This window comes from Carettochelys insculpta, chromosome 4 (genome assembly GCF_033958435.1).
Source record: "Carettochelys insculpta isolate YL-2023 chromosome 4, ASM3395843v1, whole genome shotgun sequence".
In the NCBI taxonomy this organism is placed as follows: Eukaryota; Metazoa; Chordata; order Testudines; family Carettochelyidae; genus Carettochelys; species Carettochelys insculpta.
In genome coordinates, this window is record NC_134140.1 from 6,650,815 (window position 1) to 6,667,585 (window position 16,771).

The 16,771-nt window shown below is 38.6% G+C and overlaps 1 protein-coding gene across 1 annotated transcript in view; it reads right to left on the bottom strand.

Annotated features, from left to right (window-relative positions):
- The window catches only part of ATRN (attractin), a 246,863-nt gene that overhangs the window by 131,318 nt on the left and 98,774 nt on the right, over positions 1-16,771 (bottom strand). Inside the window, exons 11-16 of the mRNA XM_074992222.1 lie at positions 12,285-12,369; positions 10,388-10,608; positions 7,701-7,816; positions 6,991-7,129; positions 4,634-4,803; positions 2,197-2,413 (exon numbers count right to left, since the gene is read on the bottom strand). Of these exons, the coding sequence (XP_074848323.1) occupies positions 2,197-2,413; positions 4,634-4,803; positions 6,991-7,129; positions 7,701-7,816; positions 10,388-10,608; positions 12,285-12,369 (948 nt within the window). The remainder of the gene's footprint in view (positions 1-2,196; positions 2,414-4,633; positions 4,804-6,990; positions 7,130-7,700; positions 7,817-10,387; positions 10,609-12,284; positions 12,370-16,771) is intronic.

The window sequence follows — 16,771 nt, forward strand, 5'->3', positions numbered from 1 at the left end:
CTATGCTAGATGGGTGAATGTCTCCCATTAAGTCAACCTAAGTTACATAACCTAGGTAACTGAACTGGCATAACTTGACTTGATTTACAGCATCAGTGTACATCAGCTCTCAGTCTCCCCAGCTGAGCTGATCCTGCTCCACTTTGCATAAACAATTAAATAGTCTGTGAAGCAGGGGTACTTCAACTCTGGTCTCTCACACTCCAGGTGAGAATCCTAACCAACAGTCAATATAGTCATTTGCACTCCCTTCCCCTAGCTCTGAAGCTATTAATTTTCTTTATGAATGACTACAGACTGCCACTGTTTGTTTGGTCAATGAACTCATCCTTCGCTTTTGTCAAAATGCCCCAGATTGAAACAACATTTTGAGCCTGCTCAAAAAGCAAGTGACATTGCCAAAATGTTTTGATATTTTTGGTTTGGTCAAGAAACTACATGATTAACTCACGTTCATGGTGATCACTTTGTGGGGCTGACCAAAACTGCATTTTTCAGTGATTTGTTTATTAGCCAATAAAATCAGCCCAAATCTACTAATAATTGAAACATCATTCAGAAGTCCGTTTGATTATTTCATGAGTTGGTTGCTGCTGATGTGAATCATTTAATCTGCAATGTGGCCACAACAGTGACAGCTGGAGAAGCCTTTCAATCCGACATCCATAGGCAGCAGGAAATATCAGTTACAGCAATTCATTCTTCTATAATTATTAATATTAATACATTTCCAATGAAGAAAAGTTATATCTTTATAGCGGTTGCATGTGTGTTATCCACACAACCCTCCTCATATTTCTGTGATTTTTAATAATGAGAATAGATTTTTAATAGTGAGAATTTTACACGTGGAAAAGTAGGATAAAAAGTAATTTGACCAATTCTACAAATCAAATTACTATCAGAACCATAATTATAACTGAAGAATCTTGGCTCCCAGTCTGGTGCTGAATCTACTATACCACAATTTAGACCAAAAAAGAGAGATCAAGTTAAGTTTTAAACCAGTTAACTAGATTAAAATGTTGTGGGAACATCTACTTAGAAAACTAGAAACTCTGAATTCAAGATTCCACAAACACCTTCATCTCTGATTGTATCCTGCACAAGCACAAAGTAGAGGTTATATTTGTGTCCCTCACTTAGGCCACATCTACACTGGCACTTCCCTTTTGAAAGAGACATGTTAACGAGGAAGTTTGGAAGATGTTAATGAGGCGCTGACATGAATATGCAGAGCCTCATTAGCATGTCACCCACACATGATTCCAAAGTGACGCTTTCTGAATGAATACCGCCCGTGTAGATAGGGGCCTTCCAAAAGGAACCCCTGATTTTGAAAGCCCCTTCTTCCTAAAACCAAACAGGAAGAAGGGACTTTCGAAGTCAGGGGGTCCTTTCAAAAGGCCCCTATCTACACGAGTGGCGCATGTTCCAAAAGCAGCATTTTCAAGGCGCGTGCAGCTGCCGTTATGATAATGATGCTCTGCATATTCATGTCAGCACCTCATTAGCATCTCCCAAACTCCCTCATGAACATGCCCCTTTCATAAGGGAGGGGCCAGTATAGATTCAGCCTTAGATATGTAATCTGACAGCCTTTTCTAAAGCATTAAAAATAAGGCACTAATTATTATTCAGTATAACTATCTGAAATGGAGAGTTAATAAACCAAGCAATTTTAAACACATACAGTTCCAAAAATGATAGAATACTTTTCCAAAAGCAAATAGCCTATTTTTCAAAACTCATATTTGCAGCATCTTGCTCTATTAACTTTAAACTTTGAAAAAAATTCTGACTAGAAAACATGCACCAAAATTTAAAAAAAAAAAAAAAAAAAAAAAAAAATCAAAGAATAGCTTTTATTACTTCAGAAAGAAGACCGTTCCATACCATAGGTAACCGGAATGTCACATTCAGATAAACAATTGGGAGAAAGTTGTAAAGCTAATTATTGCTCAACAAGCTCACTGGACAGCTGCAGTTTTTTAAACATCTAATTCTTGAACAGAATAACTAAACAAGACTATTGTTCAAACTGGTCTGTTTAGATAGTGGAAGATGTAAACATTCAAAATTTAATGGGGGAATCTCATTTGTATTACTAGAAACGAACTACTTCTCAAGTAGTCCCCTGTCCGTGTCTCCCCCCGTCCCCTGGCAAAAAAAGACATTCCTGAGCAGCATATTTACCAGGCCTTTCGCAGACGCTGCCATTAACTTGGTTGATACATGTTGCTGCCTTCAGTCCCTGCTGGTAAGGTTCTGCTAAATATCCACAGAATCCAGCACCACTTGGTTCCCCAGGAAGCCACTGGAGTGAGGTGTTTGTAAATGGAGACAAGTCTTCCCAGCACCAGTACGACACATTGATCTTCCGCAGTCCAACCCATGGAGTCAAAGTTTTGAGCTAGAGATAAATTAAATGTTTGATTGAAAACATCACAATTTTACCACTTCACCTAGCTAGGAAACAGGATTTCACAAAAAGTCATGCTATGTGTATTAACCGCTACACCAGATTTGGAGCTACAAACATCAAGGGCCTACTGTTTCCTCAGTCCCATTGGAGTTACAAAATGCATGAAATGAAGAATTAAATCCTTCAGGCATGTGCCTTATTTATCCAAATTAAAACACACTACCTCCTCCCTACTGAAAAATGGTAAGTACTAGAAAGGAGGCAGAAGAGATTTAATATAGTAAATCTTAACAATTCTGAAATTAACAATGAGAGTTGGTCTTAGATGCTCTTAAGTGTACTGTAAAGGGCTAGAAATAGAAACGGTGTTTGGGAGTGATGGTTACATAGAATGTAACAGTGTAACCAGCTACAAAGACTTAATTTAAGGCGTGAATGAAAACAGTTACCGTCATTGAGTGACCCACAAAGTGATCCATCTATTTCAAAAGATTTTATGTTCTCTTAACTTAACCCTGTCACACTTACTAAAGCAATTTGGGCACTCAATGGCTCTGAAAAAATCAGGCCACTTCTTTTTCCTTCCAGAGGAACTACAAATGAACAGTCAAGCTAAAATTACTTGGCTCTCCATGCGCAAGCAACCTCCCTCAGAAGGTCATTGCCACAATAAAAGCAGCACTTCACTGAAATGCAGAGTTCAAATACAGATGAAGTGTGTCTTTGTACCACAGATATTTTTAGAAATTAGAAAAAAACTACTAAAACAAAACATACAAACATAAATTAAAAAAGAGCTGCATTGATCTGCACAGGTTTTCTAAGACCCTCACCACTACCTACTCTCTAAGCAATAACATAAGAAGTAAATGAACATCATCCAAGGTCAAATGTTATTAGAAAGCTATGGGAAACAGCCATCAAATTTATCAATTTATTTATATGGCACTTATTGCTGTGGTCTCTAAAAGCCTTGATTTTTGAAAACTCCAGTAGTTTTAAAGTATTCTATGTTTTTCTCCCTTGCCTCCCCCAATGAGTTTTAAATATGTAGTTTTGTATAAACAATACCTCATACTGGGTTAATAAATATGGAGTACCCTAGTGTCTTTTAACTCTTTGACTGTTTCATTTTAAGATTCCAGAGGGAGCAAATGTGGAAAGAGGAAACAAATGCTAACTTCAATTTAACAGTTCAATTTCCTCTTCTGATATTTGTATTCTACGTACAAAGTATATTTCTACTCTGAAAAAATATGGCATTCTATGTTTATTCCCTCATTTGTTTCCATTTACCGTTTATTCAGTTTACCATTAAAAATAACATCAATGGCTGCAAACCATTGGCTCTGAAAGCTTAGGTAAGTTCCATTTCTACATCATCAATAAAAATGGTTCTGAAGCCCAAATTAGGACCTCAGTTACATCTATGCACCACCACTATTGCTACAACTCTAGCTAAACCTGCGCAACCCACCATCCATGTCTTTGTACAAGTACAGGGGGGAAAAAAAAAAAATCAATTCTCTCGATGTGCAAATAGCAAAAGATTCCAAATAATTTTTCTTGGTTATGTTGGCTCTGTAACATTAAAAGGAACAAACATTTGTCACTAGAGCAGATATAACAGACTATTTCAAGTAGGTCTGTTGCATATACAGCCACATTTCTGAACAGAAGAGAACAATTTAACTTATTTGCATATTTTATATATAGATATAGATATATATTAGTGCCACAAAGAAAACTCAATTTACAGTCCAGGGTGCCAGGTCAAGTATCTGAGAGGTCGCTGAGTTAGTCTATATCTTCAAAAACAACAAAAAGTCCTGTGGTAGCTTACCTACTAACATATTTTGGAGCATATGCTTTTGTGGGCAAAGACCCGCTGCCTCAGATGCCATCGCAGTTCACATGGTTAACTACTCACATTCATGTTGCAATCGCATACCCCAAATCTGAAGCATGTTATGCAAAGCTACCCTTGATGCACCATGTTAATATTTATCTTACACATCTACATTCTTTACCATTTCACTACAAAGTTACCATGGAATATATTCCATTTCAAAAGAAAAATCAGATCCGAGTTAAGTGGCAGATTTTTATCTGGGGACAAAACACACAGCACCACCCCAAGTACTCTTCCCTATTCAGAGCTCTAATACTCATGCCGTATTCAAAAGGAATCCTCATTGAAGACTGTACCTTCTGCAGTTCCTTTAGAACAAATTCCACCTTCTTCTGGCTTGTGAGAGATGCCAGTAGCGCATTTTGAGTTCTGCAAGCCAGTTTCGCATTGTCATAGGTCTCTTTCGCATGAGTGATTTTCAAACATGAGTTGCCAACCAAATGCCAGTTTGCTCCACAGATATTTTCTATGGAAAAAATTAAGCAAATTAATGAGAGACAACACCTTTCTCCCCTCCTGAGAAAACATCAAATGGAGGCAGCAAAAGATCCACCAGGATGGCCTTCAGCATTGGAACCAAAATAGCTTCGATCACTGATCTTCCCACCATGCTAAAAGGCACATCTATAAATAAAGGCTTTTGACAGAGTAGCATTAAAGGAACAGGTCTTCTGACAGGAATGGAATACAGTTTGTCAGAAGCCAATTAGCTACTAGTTTTAGTTGGATATTTTTCTTTAATTTATGCCAAACACACCTTTTTAATATTATCAACAGAAAAATTAATTATTTAACTACTCAATTTTAGTAGAAAATATATATGCTCCAGCTCTCTGAAACAGCCAAAACAGGAGGTAGAATGCAGAACTGCCCATTCAAGGAATTACATTTTGAATCAGATCCCGTACCCACAATTATAAAATTGTCTTTCAAATGATTAAATGGGTTTTAGGCTCCTTTTATCTGCCTTCAGGTCTTTGAATTTTTAGGCTGCATTCAGATCATGTTTTCAAGTCTTCTCCAAAACCATACGAGACAGAAACTTCTATTTAAAAAAATGAAAGCTTTGCTTCTCACATGACTCAGGTGCTCGGGACTAAAGAAAAGTGCCAAATATTGAAAGTCATGATGCAACTATTAAATTGAGGGCTGGAAATTAGGGAGGTGGGAGGGAAGAAACCTTTTTCATTACTTCAGGGTTGTAAACTCAGAGACATATGTCAGGACACAGAAATACTAGAAATAATAAAAGAATTCATTATTTTAAAACATCCTCTTGATTCCCAAATGAACACCACAGTATCAATCTCACACTGGACAGCAGACGAAAGGAAAGCACACATTCTGAGATAACTGAATTAGCCTTGATTAAATTTTGTTTTATAGGGACATAAAACCTTTCGAACAATTGCCTGAAGAAAGAGACAAAAGAGGGACAAGAGCAGATGTGAAGTATTTTGCTTGGCGCATAAGTATAATCTCTTCATTGGTTATATTATTACTTGGACTATCAATTAATAACAGTTAATGCATGTGATTAACGCAAAACCAATTTACTAGGTTAAAAAATTGTTGTGAGTAATCAGTTTTTATCACATTGTTAAATACCAATTTAACTTTATTATAAGTATTCTGAATGTCTTCCTACATTTTCAAATACATTGATTTTAACACAATACAGAATACAAATTGTGTAGTGTTCATTTTGTATTACAAATATTTGCACTGCCAGAAAGAAACAAAACCACATACAAGCCCATTCAATCTTACTGCTTATTCAGTCTATCACAAGACAAACCATGTTGTTTACACTTATGAGAAATAATGCTGCCTGATTCTTATTTACGATGTCACCTGAAAGTAAGAACAGGCATTCAAATGGCGTTATAAGAGCTGATGCTGCCAAGTATTTACATGTCAGATATGGTAAACCATCATACCACCCTTCATGCTTTGATTTGTAGGGGCTAAAGTTTGTCTCTGCTTATGCTATAGTTTATTTACATACAATACTAAAGATCCCAAACTACTGTCCTTTTACATCAATTGTTTTGATTTGAGCATAGTTATACCTAAAAAAGCCTTCTATGTTTGTAAACTGGGTTTTCACAATCAAGAGATTACACTACAGTACTTCCATGAGGTGAACTGAAAAAATTTTTATCTTCTTACACTGCAAATATTTGTCATAAAAACATAATATGAACTGACCACTGTACATTTTGTGCTCTGCGTTGTAACTGAAATCAATATATTTAAAAATGCAGAAAAATGTCCAAAAACACAGTTGTAATAGATATAAATTGGTATTTTGTTATTAACAAGGCAATTAAAGCCGATCAACTTTTCTTAATTTTGCAAACAACTGCAATTTTAAAAACAAGTTTACAATCCCAATTACTACTTATAATAAATTAATAATATTAAAGTTTCATGCCTAATGTGGAATGAACAGACCAGAAATGCCAATCTAAAAACGCAATTGGTTTTCAAAGAAAATCTTACAAATTAATATATGCATTAATCAGTTGGTCCATATAGAGACCAGTCCCTACCACACCCTAAAACCATAAATTTTGAGGAGCAAAAAACCAGACTGCTTTTGGATTTAGGAATTTAGTATTTGTTTTTTTTAAATACAATACATACATACCAGGTAAAGCTATGCACTCCTGATTCCTGGGCTCCCATTGACAGTTCTGATCCATGGCACAGCTTTTACAGCTTGTCTTTTTGTTACAATAATATGCAGGGTTATCCTTGGGGCATTTGTCATATTCAGTAATGGGTACCTAAGACACATGGTATGTTTAAGCTTTATTTTTACATGTTGTTCCCATTCACAAGGACTACCGCTATAATTCTGTAGAAGAGCAAACAAATTAAATCTAGAGAAGGACCAATATTTTAAAAAGATGCATTATGTTCAGAATTCCTTCCCAAAACCTGGTTACTTAATCACCTCCCTTACCCTGCTCAAGTCCCTCTTAAAAAAAAAAAAGCTGTACCATACCTTGCTTGTGAGGTAGGAATCAAGGGGTTTTTTGACCTTATGAATGGAATCATCAAGATATGCACATGCCTTACCACGTAATCATCTGATTGCATTACTGATACCTCATCTTTCCTTGCTGCTTCCCATTGTCTATTTCAGACCCTCACTACTTGGGCAGCCCAAGTATAATATGATCCAGGGTCCCACCACAAACCACTGAACCTTAAGAAACTCGGGTATTTGTAGTTACAAATACTTACACAGCAGAAACACATACACAGAGGTAAGAGAGAGACAGATTAGTTTTTCCACCATTTGAAACTTCATGGCCAGATTAACTATTTAGAGTGTTACTTAAACGCTTTTACCTGATCGTCTGTGCAGTTGCTATGCTTTAAGATACACTGGTCAGTACACCATTGACAGTTGTTCGTATTTGCTGTACAGCTATAGCAGTCTGTAATCTGATTACATTTTTCATGGTCTATAACAATTAAAGAAAAAAACCTGCATGACCAAAAACAAGCATTTCCGGATAGAGTACTAAGAACCTGTTTATACAAACAATATAAACCAATGGCTGTCTTAAGAAATTCCCATTACATAAGATAGCTATCAATTAAACTGAACTTTATGTTTCAAACTTATGTTTAAGTTGAAGGAAATTTCATTGGATTTCTTCTGTTGTTTATTATAAGTCATTTTCAGGAAAGTAAACACAGAATTAAAGGCAGACAGACTCTCAAATGTTGAGTTGCATGTACAAGTCCAAAAGATGTATGTGCAAATGACAAAGACTTAACAGGGCAATTTAGGTGGGCAAATGCACACACATTTTTCTCATATCCTGGCTCTGAACTGGGAATTTCACATGAAGTTTAATTCTTTCACTTCATCTTTTTCCTCATTTATCTTCTCTGTTTATGCTCCACAGCTTAAAAAATGCCCAAATCCAGCATTGTGTCATCCAGCAACATTTGTCGTCTGCCAGGATCATGGAGCTTGGATCTTGCAGGACCAGAGAGGCCCAATGCTGGGAGGAACGGGGGAGGCAAGCCAGACCTAAAGCAGGAGCCAGGGCAGGGCAGCCACACCTGGTCTGGCAGCAAGGAGGAAGGAGGCGGCAACCACAGTCAAGGAGCCACAGCTGGAAGCAGCAGCAAGGAGCAGCAGTCCCAGCTGGTAAGCTGGCAGCACAAGTGGAGGAGCAGCAGGCAGCTCACTGCAGAGGTAGGAAAGAAGCCACAACCAAGGCTGTACAGAAAACTGGCTGGGGAGTGGCAACTTGCAGCTGCTCACGCCAGGGTCTGGATGGGAAGTTGTGGCCTGGGGAAGCTGCACCTGGGGAGGGGTGGCTGGGGCGCCAGTGGGGTCGGGATGAAGGAATTGGAAACTTTAGCCAGGGAGCCCAGGAGCAAGGGCTGAGGCCAGCAGGGGGGCAGAATTGACCACCCCTGGTCCAGCAAAATCCCAGGTCTGGGACCACTCAAGTCCCAAGAGTGCTGGACCAGGGAAGCTGAACCTGTAGTTTGTTTATGCTCTAAAAAATCCCAAATTGCTGTCTTTTTACATCAACCCTTTTTACACCATTAAAAGATGCAATCTATAGAGATGCATACTTCAGAAAATCAACTAGGGGAGCAGTGGCATAAAGTATTATTTGACAGCAGTTAGAAAACTTAGTAAAAGGAATCCAGAATTAAATGTAGTTCCAAAAAATTACCCTAAGAATATGAAGTATGATCCTCTCTCCATACTCTAGTTGAAAAAGTTATAGCAACAATCATCTGAGGGCACCAATTCTCCTGATGAGAAGGGCACCCTGGCCCTGTCTCCTCTTTCCCAACAGTGTCTGTCACTAGAGTTGGTGGCACTCAGAATGACAAATCTCAGTCACTGTCTATTAAACAAGATAATAGGAACATGCTGAGTTGGGTAGATGTTTAAAGGAGACAAATGAGTTTTGACTGACCACCTCTCAAGCAATCATTTCAGCAGTTGTCTGTGGTTTTCAAGCCATTTCTATCACTTTACTATCACGTTCAATTTGGGAACTGTCCAATTTTTATTATAACAAAATTTAAATCATGCTCCCAAAATAAGGTGCATGAGACTTGTTGTTGAAGTCTACAGGTGCACCTCCTACCTAAGGTATGTAGCAATACCTTGCCAATGCACACCCTGTGGTCATTTACGGCTAGACAAAACGCATACTGAATACATTTCATTTATTTTTGTTATAACAGCGAGCCCATTCCTGAATTTTTTCTCTTTATCTTTCTGCCAACTTTTAGAATGCTAAAAAATTTCAAGAAGTAACCTGAAGTTGATACCTGCACTGGTGAAAAGAATGGGCATACTAAATAGCCCAAGCACGGCTGACTTTTTCAAGTACGTTATCAGGCAGCACCTTGGCTCACAGTCCCTGCCTAGGTCTGTTTAGCAAACAATGTAATTGACAAAAATGTGAAGAGGAAAAGAGAAAAATCTGAAAACAGTATGGAAAGAAAAAAAACAGGACTGTATTCAATATATACTTTCATACCACACCCATTAGCATAGTATCTGACCACCTTTCAGTAGTGCATAAGCTGTGGAGCAGGGAGGCATAACTCAGAGGGTAGCGTATTGGCCTCATAAACGTAGGGTTGTGCGTGCAACCCTTGGGAGGGCAGGTTAGATTTTAACAAAACACCACCATATGTAGCTATGAGGGATGGTCATAGGTCCTGGTGTGAAGGGAGGGGACTGAACTCAATGACCTTTCAAGATCCCATCCAGTTCTACGAGCTATGTGTACCTACATGTTTCAAGCTACCTAACTGTGTATTCAAAAAACAACAAGAAGTCCTGTGGCACCTTACAAACTAACATTTTCGAGCGCAAGCTTTCGTGGGCAAAGACCCGCTTCGTCAGATGCATGGGGGGAGGGGAGAGGACAAATAACTATATCTGTCACGTGCTTGTTCTTTCATCCTCTCCGCAAAAGGCGAAACCTGTGCAGTGGATCAATCTTTTTAATACAAATATATTTGACGATACAGGTCTTACATACCTGGTTTAGATGGACATTCTTCGACAACTTTTTGTTGTTGCTCAACTGTTGCTAGTTCCCACGGGACACACAGAGAAAAGGTAGTGTTCCACACACACCTGACTCCAGGACCTGCTTTGAAGCAAGATGTCTCATTGTCGTAAGCTTCACAGCTTTCTGGTGTATACCTCAGGATATCACTCAGGAGGAGACTGTTAAAACCTCCAAATAGATACATAGTGCTAAACATAAGAAAATTGAAGTAAAAGTTCATATATTTGTAAGCTATATATGGATGTATTTCAGTTATATAGCTTCTGATAACTGTACAGTGGATCTAGAGGCTATGATAGGTGCCCTTTTCTAGTACCTATAAATCCAACTAAATAAATAGATGTTGGTGAAGGAAGACATTAAACAGAATGGTGTCTCAGATTCCCACTAGTTCACTGCATCTCAATCCATGACTTCTGAGCCATCAACTTAATCAGATAACCACTAAGTCTAGGATCACAGGACAACTTCCCCCCAGACCCCTGAGGCTGCCTGATTAGAGTACAGATATTGAGGAGGGCAAAGCAGGAAGATGATCTTTCTCCATTTAGCAGGAAGAAAGACTGCAGCTAGGGAAGAGGGGAGCACACTGCACATGATGTTACTACAGTGTGCCAGTGAACCAATACACGAGAATACAATGGCACTGTATTACTGTGACAGAAATATCAAAATTACCCCGTCTCTCTTTGTAAAGAAATAGTCAATGAGTCAATTTGTCAACTGTTTAAAATAGGACACTATTTGGCTATAGCACTGACTTTTCCAATCTTCTGAGTGCAAGTGTGTTTTAGGTGCATTACTACCAATACAACATACTACCATTTTTTTCCCCACAGGTGAACATGCTAGTTAGTTTTCATAACGAATAGTTAACACAGAATATGAACAATAATGGAAGTGAACAGAAATTTGATTGGCAAAAGTTCATTGCTTCCATCCTAGAGTAGTTTTTGGTCCCAATGCAGGGGGAAAAAATTAAGCATGAACTTAAAAGCAAGCCACAAAAGTCACTGAATTGAAGGTATTTAATACACAGTCAAGTTGAGAACTATTTCATGTGAGATTTTCAAAGCACAAAGTGTGGCTAGAAGCTTTCTCCCCTGAAAGTTAATGGGAATCACATGCCTGAAATCATCTTGCCCCTCTCATGCTCAAGAGGCAATTACACCAAAACCAGAGACTTTTTGGCAATTTTATTCAAATTAACAGGGACTCATATTACACCCCACAGATCTGAAGACTATAAAAACAAATTACATACTCCCTAAAACATGGATATTACTATAGCAAATTTAAGACAGCAAAATAGCATGGACCTCATTCGTATTTGTGCCTAAACAGTGTATGATCTGAGGGTGTCAAGGAAAGAAGAGGGCAGACAGGAGGAAGGCTGCAAGCAAGCAAGAACAGATAACAAAGATGTTGGCAGATGTCTTGTAAGTAGGAGCACTGAGGAAAGAGCACATTTTTGGAGCTATCAAAAATAATAAAAACAGAGCTAATGGAGATCGAGAAGGAGAAGTAATTGGAAGAATGATAAATTCAATTTTGGACTGATTAGGCTTTAGAGAAGTAATGGTGAAAATATCTAGTCTAGTTGGAGAAGGGAATGAGTCAGGGCAGCTAAACATAAGAAACTGGATGGAGTCAAAAGGTTATAGGCTGGCAATCTTCAGCTGGGCAGAGATGCCAGTTGAAGCCATGAAAGGAAGTAAGGTCACTGAACTTCAGTTTGGGTTCCAGCTGAAGTTCTCAGTAACCGTACACGTGTATACACACACACACACACGCACGCTCATTTGAATATACAATATGCAGGCACAAACCAAGGGTTTTATGGGGTTTTTTTTTGGTCTCTAACCTGTTACTAAGCACAGCAGAATGTCCAAATCTGTTGACATCATGATGGAGATCAGGTCGAGGAAGTACTGACCAATAATCGCAACCTACGATTAAGGAAAGCTCACTTCAGAAAAGTTCCTCTAGCATAATTAATAACTGACACTTAGGTAGCACATTTCTTCTGAAGATCCCCAAGTTTTTCAGTAACTACACATAGGCCTTTTCAACTCTCACCAAAATGCATCCACCCATACAGTGAAGTTTGGTAGCTGCTGAACAGCACAAGGCATCACCCACTACACAACATTTCAAGACAAAGTGAACACTGTATCCATTTGAAACTGAGGGAACATACATACTAGAGGGGAAAGGCTGAACAAAGTATGCAACTCCAGCTATATTAATAGCGTAGCTGGAGTTGATGTGACTTAGTTCAACCCAGTTCAGTGTTCCCACTGTATGGGGTTGAGAGGAGAGGACTTCCCTTACCCTGCACAACTCCCACGGAGTATATGGGTCAACAAAAGCATAAGGAGTGGAAGATAGCAAGCCCCTTTGGTTCCAAGTAGATTGATTTCCAGAGCATCTACCTACCCATAAGTGTAGACAAGCCCTTAGGCTCAGGTACAGTCTGGCTCTGCATCGACTCAGGAGGAGGTGGGAGCAGAAGTACTTTCCTATACCCTCAAGCATGCTGCATTAGAACAGGGCACAATAGCTTTCCCTGTGCTTCCAGGAGTTAAGCAACTGCTATTATCCCTACTTTCCCATGGTGCCCCCAAGGAGCACAGGATATGCAATGGGTTTTCCCCAATCTTGGCCCACCCCTATGCAGAGGGAGAGTAACTGCTACAGCTGGAAACCTAACTGCTCCTGCTGGCCTTGCCTGGAAGGGACTCAGTGGAATAACCTTCAAAGACTTTAGGGGGAAAATGACAAATAATGGTTTAGAAGTCTTTTGTTTTAATTACTGGAAATAATCACTAAATAATGAGCCTACATTTTACCTGCTTATATGTGAACGTGCTCAATTTTGCTCTGCGTTGACATAATCTGGAGCAAGGACCTTGAGGTATATACATATATCATTATTATTTTGAAATTATGTGACTTGAGAGTAGCCTGGCATAATAGTTTTGATTCATGATTTTTTTTAACTAGCGTGTGATTAAGCTATAATTTTTTATTACCTTAACATTTATGAGTGCTACATCTCATTTACTTTAGTCTCTCGTGTAATTTCTTTCTTCAGACGCTATGAAAAAAATAAACTCAGAATCCACTAATCAAAGGAACAAATGAAGAAACAGTTTGCTAAATCAAAATGCTGTACATTAGACCGCCTAAAAAGGAATGCCACAGACGCTAACGTGCAAAAGCCCACCCACTTTTTTACATCTGTGGCATAGGCAGTCTCTCTGATGGTCTGGTTTGTTCAGCATCAGAAGAAAATCTTAACCAACTCTTTAATTTAAGGCAATTCTATGTTGCATCACAGGCTGAATCCAGGGGAAAATAAATCTATGTCCTCCAACAGGTGTGCAAATCAACTTAAAAGAAGGGGTATAGTGAGAAATAACCCTTTTCTTTCCTTAGGGAAGTTATCTCAGGAACTGTGGGGTAAGAGATTTAATCTAGAACTACCCCTTCCACAAAACAAAGCAGCAGAAATGTAGCACTTTAAAGACTAACAAAATGATTTATTTGGTGATGAGCTTTCATGGGACAGACCCACTTCATCAGATCAATTTCATTTCCAATACAGACTCACAGAGGACCAAATTGCAATAAAAACTGACAAATCAAATAGGAGTGAAGGAAGGGGGTGAGAGGTGAGGGAATATTAACTGTCCTGTCGGAGACAATTATGAGAATCAAAGGAAGGGAAGCAGTCCTTATAATGCATGAGGTAATTGATGTCTCTTGTTCATACCACATGTTAATGTGTCGAATCTGCATATGCACTCTAACTCACAAATCTCTTACTCTAATCTGTTGTTAAATTCTTTTTCCAGGACACAAATCATCAGATCTTTAACAGAATGGCCCACTCCACTCAAGTGTTCCCTGACTGGCTTATGTGTACCGAGTTTCTTGATGTCTGCTCTGTGTCCATTTATTCTTAGGTGAAGGTTTTGCCCAGTCTATTTAATGTACATAGTATCGAGGCATGATTGGCACTTAATGGCATATATAATGTTGCTGGAAGAGCAGACAATGTGCCTTTGATTTTGTAACTAACATGGTTAAGTCCAGTGATGGTATCCCTAGAATAAATATGTGGACAGAATTGGCAGCAGGGTTTGGACACAGAGCTCATCACTGAATAATACATCATTTTGTTAATCTTTAAAGTGCTACATTTCTGCGGCTTTGTTTTGTTGGGCTACAGACTAACACAGCTACCTCTCTGTTACTACCCCTTCCACACTCACTTTTTTAACCTCCTTTCTGTAAAATATCTGAATGAGGTGTGGTGAGAAGAGAAATAAATAGGCCTGCACTAGCTGCATTTAATCCTCTAGCAAATGGTTATTTTGAAATGGATTTTTAAGTTACCTACTCAATTGCTACAAGATGTAAGCTTTCTCCATGTCTTTCATAAAACTAGCACACATGGTTCAAGTTTGCACTAGAAGACGTCAGCACAATTGGAGCATAATTTGCGATTTTATATCCAACAATCTGAAGATTATGAACAGCCAAAAAACATATTTTTCTAGATTAGGAGGAGGCTTGGAATGTTTTGCTTTCTTAGCTTCTTTTCCCATCTTTAACAGAAGATCAAATATTAGAAGAAACTAATGGTTCAGAAATTAAGAATTCTCTCCTTCGAACCTTAGATTTCCAATGTATTCATTTTCCAAAAAGAATACGTGCTGTCAAAACATACAGTTTTACTCAGCAATTGGTATAACAGAATTTGATACAGTTACAAGAGACCTATTTTTCTCTCCTTTTGTAGGTCAAGTAGTTGTACTCATAGCCTTATTGTAAATGATTTTTATGTTGACCTTTTAAAATGAGAAAGCTGAAAAATTTAACTCAAGAAATTAAAATTCAGAACATTATCCCTATTGGAGGGAAAGAGTAAGGTATTTCCAATTTCAGGCAATTTCACAACACGCTGAACCTCTCTAGACCAGCATGCTCTCGTATGGCAACATCTGTTGCCTGACATAATTGTATCATGGGTGTGGCTAAGTTTCCTGTAGCCCTATAAAGTTTGTTTACAGCCACCAGTCCTGGCTCTCAGTTTTCTGTGCTTTTATTTAGCTCCAATTTACCTGTAAATTTCTTGTAAGAGCCCAGTAGGCAGTGGAAGTATTGATAAAGCTGCTAAATATTGCATGGTTTGGCAAATTCTCTGGTTTGGCACCAGCCAGGTCCTCAGGGTACTACACTACAGAGGTTCAACCTGTAAATGAGATGAACCTTTTTCTGTATTTAGTACCTAACAGTATGTCTACATTGCAATTAGAAACCTGCAGCTGGCCTGTGCCATCTGACTCAGGCTCATGGGACTATTGAACTCCCAATGCAGACATTTGGGCTTCAGCTGTCGCCCCAGCTCTACGATCGTCCCATTTGCAGGGTCTTAGAACCCAGGTCCACGCATATGCACCTCCGTTAAATACCCACTTAGTTTGAATCAGCTGGTACAGGCAAGATGCATGTTAACTGCAGTTTATCTAAATTCTGCATTGTGCTCTCTTCCAGTTTCAGTTCTCTGGATATGCATGTACTTTCTCTTTTTAAATAACTTCACCTCCTATTTTTATTTTACAGTTTCTAGACTAGGTACAAAACAAAAGAGCAGTCATGCAGCACTTTAAAGACTAACAAAATAACTTATTAGGCAATGAGCTTTCGTGGGACACGTGCCCTTCTTCAGATCATAGCCATACCAGAACAGACTAATCAACTATTTTGTTAGTCTAAAGTGCTACATGACTGCTTTTTTGTTTTTATAGAATACAGACAAACAGGGCTCTCTCTCTGTCACTAGGCTAGGTACAGCATTTGCTAATAAATGCTGCCCTCTTCTGGCTGCACACACTATTGTCTAACACTGTGATTGCCAGTCAGTCATTCAGCTTGGTTATTCAATAGCACTGGAAGAAACATTTGGAGTTAGAGAGTATACACATAAATCAATCGAGATTTATTTTGTTGTGATGCTTAGTATTCAGGAGACTCCGCTCCCAGACCTAATGTTCAACTAACAAGAGAATGCTGATAAGGTAGCAAGCTCTGCATTTATCACAACATACTATGCTTCTGTTATACCACAGAGTCCATGAGATGCCAGGCTAGTTCCCAAGCTAAATACCCCAAAACGTTTTCCAAATTGATAAACATTCCAAACCACATAGCTCGTAGTCAAAAATGGGGTTTTAATATTCAAGGGAGCACGTGAGCTATTATTGACTCTATAACTGCTGCTGTACTTGCCTGCAAGTCCCTGCACTATTAGGATACAGTTCACTTGCTTTGAAATATGTA